The sequence below is a fragment of the Camellia sinensis genome, chromosome 5 (genome assembly GCF_055761805.1).
Source record: "Camellia sinensis isolate YWXY chromosome 5, ASM5576180v1, whole genome shotgun sequence".
In the NCBI taxonomy this organism is placed as follows: domain Eukaryota; kingdom Viridiplantae; phylum Streptophyta; class Magnoliopsida; order Ericales; family Theaceae; genus Camellia; species Camellia sinensis.
Window position 1 is genome coordinate 170,766,432 of NC_138965.1, and position 5,792 is coordinate 170,772,223.

Here is a 5,792-nt window from a genome sequence, read left to right on the forward strand (position 1 = left end):
GGCATGCCCGCAGGTAGGGGGCAAAATGCAAATGATATGCAAGAAGCCGAAGGTAGCCCGATGATCGTGCAAATGCAGCTAGCTGTAATGAGGCAAGTATTCGCAAATAGATGCAACAATTTTAAGCAAGAATGCAAAGCGACAACTACATTTCATGCAGTTAAGAACGCGGGGGATTATTCAATCCCCGCCATGTCTCACACGGAGAAGATACAATACCTGCGTGATTCGTCTGGTCGCACCAGCCTCAATTGAACCATACATACAATATCGTGCCTGCAAGAGAGAGAAATTGCAACAAGCACAATATGCTAACAACATATATTCAATGTGATTTCGAAAGTTTGACACATGCAGTGTTGGTGAGTGGATGCATCGTTATGCAAGAATGAGTTATGTGTGACGACGCATGCTCAAACACAGAGGTATACAAATATCGAGAAATGTACATGACGATGCGAGTATGTCTATGAGAGTGCAAGACGTGTGCATGAAAGTACAAAACGAGCATGAATCGGAGTGTCATTCGTCGTGAAACAACGAGTATGGAAATGCGTGTTTTGGCGAAGGTAACTCGATCACGACCTCTGATCTGCTTCTTTGAAAGGTTACAGCTCATTCAAAAATGATACACTTTGATTTCGATGAATGATGATGAGACACATGTCAGCACTCGAAACCGAAGTCCCGACGGAGCAATTTTGCGGCCGGAAGTGTACGTTTCTTGAACTTTTTCAGGTCCCGGGAACTCCGATCTTCCTCAAAATTTGCAGAGAGCTAGGTGAGTATGTGGGGAGCATGGCCGGCCGTTTATCTTCCCAAGGGGGGGTGTCCAACCGTTTTCTAAAAAAGCTAATGGCTGGCCGGCCATTTCTGCAAAAAGCAGATGGCTGGCCAGCTATTTTTAGAGGCCGGCCGGCCGTGCCCTTTTCCCAGGGGCATTTTCGTCTTTTTGCCTCCTTTTTGCATGCATTTCATCCAAGGCTTGAAGCCTATAAATAGCAGCCGAACTCCATTTCATTCCTTGCCTCTTTCAACGCTTTTCTCTCCAGTTTTGAGTTTTACGCGCGTTTTCCAACGCCTCGCGCAAATTGTTTTCGTAAAAACACTTAGTTTTAAACACTTTGGAGCGATTAAATTCCGGCTTCGGAGCTTCTTTTTGCATTTTCAACACTTGAGGTAAGTTCATCTTAATATTTAGAATATTTTCTCGGGAGTTGACTTTTGTTGACTTTTTATTTTTCGAGAGTTGACTTTTGTTGACTTTTCCAATTTTTGCGCATTTTGCTCATTTTTGCTTCCCTTTTGCAGATTCTTGAACATGGCGGGCAATTCTCCCCACGGTGGAGGCTTTTCAGGTGCCGGTGATGACTTCGATCCCATGACCCTACCTCCGAGGACTCGCCCTTTTATTCCCGGGAGGTATCGTCCACCAGTACACGTTCTTCCACGTGCCGTTTTCCGTCATTTTACCAGTTTCGACGAGAGAGCACCTGCGGATCTGCTTCTCAGAGAGCCGGAGCAGCATCTCTCTCACGAGGCCCGAGAGGTATTTACCTCATCCTCTGTTTTTTTACATTTCGCACCCTTGCCATGCTTAAACATTTAGCTTGTGACATAGTACTTTCCTTACATCTTTGAACATGTAGTTTCAACACTTGAATTTCTGAACACTCGGCTCATTAATTAATTGCGAACACACAGCCCACACTTTAGAACACACGGCTCAAACACTGATTTGTCGAACACACAGCCCGAATTCGAAAGTGAACACACAGCCCACACTTTAAATTTTCTGAACACGCAGCCCAGATAGATAGTGAACACGCAGCCCACAATTAACTGAAAGTTGAACACGCAGCCCAAAATTCAAAAATTCTCTGAACACGCAGCCCAGGTAGATAGTGAACACGCAGCCCACAATTAACTGAAAGTTGAACACGCAGCCCAAAATTCAAATTCTCTGAACACGCAGCCCAGGTAGATAGTGAACACGCAGCCCACAAATAAACCGAAAATTGAACACGCAGCCCAAAATTCAAATTCTCTGAACACGCAGCCCAGGTGGATAGTGAACACGCAGCCCACAAATAAACTGAAAATTGAACACGCAGCCCAAAATTCAAATTCTCTGAACACGCAGCCCAGGTAGATAGTGAACACGCAGCCCACAAATTAACTGAAAATTGAACACGCAGCCCAAAATTCAAATTCTCTGAACACGCAGCCCAGGTAGATAGTGAACACGCAGCCCAGGTAGATAGTGAACACGCAGCCCACAAATTAACTGAAAGTTGAACACGCAGCCCAAAATTCAAATTCTCTGAACACGCAGCCCAGGTAGATAGTGAACACGCAGCCCACAAATAAACCGAAAATTGAACACGCAGCCCAAAATTCAAATTCTCTGAACACGCAGCCCAGGTAGATAGTGAACACGCAGCCCACAAATTAACTGAAAGTTGAACACGCAGCCCAAAATTCAAATTCTCTGAACACGCAGCCCAGGTAGATAGTGAACACGCAGCCCACAAATAAACTGAAAATTGAACACGCAGCCCAAAATTCAAATTCTCTGAACACGCAGCCCAGGTAGATAGTGAACACGCAGCCCACAAATTAACTGAAAGTTGAACACGCAGCCCAAAATTCAAATTCTTTGAACACGCAGCCCAGGTAGATAGTGAACACGCAGCCCACAAATTAACTGAAAGTTGAACACGCAGCCCAAAATTCAAATTCTCTGAACACGCAGCCCAGGTAGATAGAATTTGCATGTAGTTTATTTTACTTCGTCGGCACACAGCCCATTTCATCTTATTGGCACACAGCCCATTTATTTCATTATTGACACATATATTCATTCTGAATGCAGGGTGGTTCCCGCAGTGTGCGAGGGTATGGTTCTACCATGGCACGGGATTGGTATGCTGAGCTCCCGGAGGGCGTCAGGGGTTTGGTAGACTTGGCAGGGTTTGGGCCCTTCTGCGCCGGGTTGTCACGCTGTCCTGCCAGGAGGACCTTGATGGCAGCTTTGGTAGAGAGATGGTGGGACACCACTAATTCCTTTCATTTCTCTGCTACCGGGGACATGACTATGACCCCTTTTGATTTTGCTGTATTGACCGGCCTTGATGTCGGAGGTTGGGCCATCCCATACGATGAGGATATGGGCGAGTGGGAGGCCGCCTGGATGTATTTGTTGGGGGCTCGCCCACCTGTTGACAGGGTCTCTGGGAGAGTCCGCTATACTTGGTTTTCCTCCCATTTTCGGCGGGCTGAGATGATGCCCGAGACTCCTGAGGAGACAGAGCAGTATACTCGTGGCTTCCTGATGTTCCTCTTCGGGACTACCCTGTTCGCCGACAGAGGGAACACCATTGGGCTATATCTGTTGAGCGCTCTAGTCGACCTATCACAGGTCAGTAGATATGATTGGGGTGGCGCTGGCCTGGCTACCCTCTACTTTTACATGAGCGCGACCTCCCGCGGGCGGGGCGATTTGCTTGGCGGCTACTGGAGAGCTTGGGAGGTACTTTCTGTCCCTTCGATTTACATTTCTGCTCTTCATTACTTGTACATTGCACACACATCGTACTTTTACAGTCTGCATTTTGCTCTCGGCATTTCGTATTTACATTCTGCACTGCTCTTCTCAGTTATGGGCTTATGTATATTTCCCATCGTTAGCCCCAGTGCTGGAGGTGGTGGGGATTCCCGTGACCCCATATTCATTGATTTTTGAGGGCCCGCACCGGGCGAGGCCTCGAGAGACCCTGGTTCGCCTGCGACAGTACTTCGACACTGTGCGACACTCAGAGGTATTTCAGAACTTTCAGTTCTTTTCATTTTCATCTTTGATTTGCTCTGTATATTCTCGTTTTCTGATTGGTTTATACATTTATCATCCGCAGATTACTTGGCAGCCTTGGGCACCTCTGGGTGATGATCTCTTACTTCAGTATACCGGAGCATCAGGCATCTCCCGGTATAGGGTCCTGCTCGAAGGGCCAGTCGGCAGAGTCTGGTTCCTGGGGGAGCGCTTTCTGTGCCAGGTACGGGGGTATCTTTCCCAGGATGTTCCCGCGGTACCTCCGGCTAGTATGCGGACCGCTGACGGGCTCTCTTACTCAGAGGTAGTCGGCGCCATGCTAGGCAGCGATGCTTTGTTATATGTTGCGGAGGGGGACTACGCCACCTACCGTCACATATATTTGATGCCTCCATTGACAGAAGCTCGTATTCCGATGATGAGACCTGCCGGTATGTCGTCCTCGGATCAGGCTCAGGCTCGGGCTACAGACATCCCTTCTTCTAGCAGGGCTGGCGCATCTAGAGGTGGGAGTAGACCGTTTCCTCCGAACCCGTCGATTCATCCTCATCTGGGATGGCCAGATATGCCTACTGAGTTGATGGCGTGGCAGTATGGGACTAGCTCTCCGATTCCAGTTCCACTAGAGCCTCGGATGCCCAGTGATCGATATGCCATTGATCCGGACTCACCGCCGGTACGCTCCACTTTCGTCATTCATCATTTCAGATGTTTAAATACTCATTTGTTCACTGATGATTATGAACTCATTTTTGCAGCCATCGCGAGGGTACATGGAGGAGATGGTTGAGCTGGTGGCCACACTCGAGGGCATGGTCCTACGCAGGGAGGCACAGTTGTCTGTTGCGGGCATTCAGGTACCCTTCAATTTTTTGGCATTTATCATACTTCTGATGACATGCTGATTTCTACTGCATCGATAGACTACTTGTGTAGAGCACATCTGACACACACCTCACTTGTACACTGTATTTACATGCACCCACTTTACGTAGCTTTTGCTTGTATCTGCATCTGATGTATATATTCGGACTGATGTATTTGAATTGAACTCTTTGTTTTCAGATGCCTTCATGGTCCGGTCAGCCACAGACCAGGCCACCTGGGCCTCATTGGGGAGCTGGGCCATCTGGGCCTTATCAGGGAGCTGGGCCATCCGGGCCTTATCAGGGGGAGGGGTCATCTCGGCCTTCCCGAGGAGCCGGGCCATCTAGGCCATTTCGAGGAGCTCGAGGGAGACCTGTCCGCAGACGCAGGGCTCATGTTGTGGAGGTGGAGTCTGATGAGGAGGAGGAGGAGGAGGCTACCGACCGTCAGTTCGAGACATCTGTCGAGGAGGGAGGCTCCGGTTTTGGCTCGGGGAACAGAGGCGAGGCTGAGGAGGATCCTGAGGACGACAGCTCCGACTCTGATGATGGTGTGGAGGTTGTTCCACAAAAGAGGACCAGGCGGGCTTCTCGTTCCCGTTCCCGAGGATTTTGATGTTGTTATTTCCATGCTTTATTTTTCTTTTTACTAGTAGTTTGTAGCACTTTGCACATTGTTAGGCAGTTTTGTTTTTGTAAAACCTGTACCTTTTGTTCGTTGTAAAGCATGATGAAATGAAATAGCTTTTGAAAAGGTGTTTGTAGTTTGAACTTTTAGTATCGTATCGCATCAATTTGTTTTGCACAAGAAATGAATTTGAATGGTAATGCGCATTGTAATCACCAAATCAGGTAGTGAACCGACGCAACAAACTAAACAACCCAACTTACTAAGATATAACAGAATCTTTAGCAAGTTTACAACTCGATAAGCAAAAAGCAACAATGCAAACAAACAAGACTTTAACAAAATTTGCTTAAACAGAGAGCAAGGACTCAAAACACAAAACACGTCCGCTCGACAAACAACTGATAAACAAAGTACAACAACTCGATAAGCAAAAAGCTCAAAAACAAAAGGTGTACTTCTGACG

At 47.5% G+C, this 5,792-nt stretch overlaps 1 protein-coding gene across 1 annotated transcript; it reads left to right on the forward strand.

The window, feature by feature from the left end:
• Positions 1–1,116: 1,116 nt before the first annotated feature.
• LOC145790267 (uncharacterized) lies at positions 1,117–5,426 on the forward strand. Its single transcript, XM_082868041.1, has 6 exons — positions 1,117–1,549; positions 2,876–3,532; positions 3,660–3,821; positions 3,915–4,508; positions 4,591–4,689; positions 4,898–5,426. Exons 1-6 carry the CDS (start codon positions 1,322–1,324, stop codon positions 5,312–5,314), a joined length of 2,157 nt encoding a protein of 718 aa, XP_082724167.1. The 5' UTR covers positions 1,117–1,321; the 3' UTR covers positions 5,315–5,426.
• The last annotated feature ends 366 nt before the right edge of the window (positions 5,427–5,792 follow it).

Excerpts from the sequence above, each read along its gene's own strand:
- LOC145790267 (XM_082868041.1), top strand. The coding sequence starts at position 1,322 with ATGGCGGGCAATTCTCCCCACGGTGGAGGCTTTTCAGGTGCCGGTGAT. Across the intron at positions 1,550-2,875 it reads TCTCTCACGAGGCCCGAGAG|GGTGGTTCCCGCAGTGTGCG; the intron begins GTATTTACCTCA and ends TTCTGAATGCAG. Across the intron at positions 4,690-4,897 it reads TGTCTGTTGCGGGCATTCAG|ATGCCTTCATGGTCCGGTCA; the intron begins GTACCCTTCAAT and ends CTTTGTTTTCAG.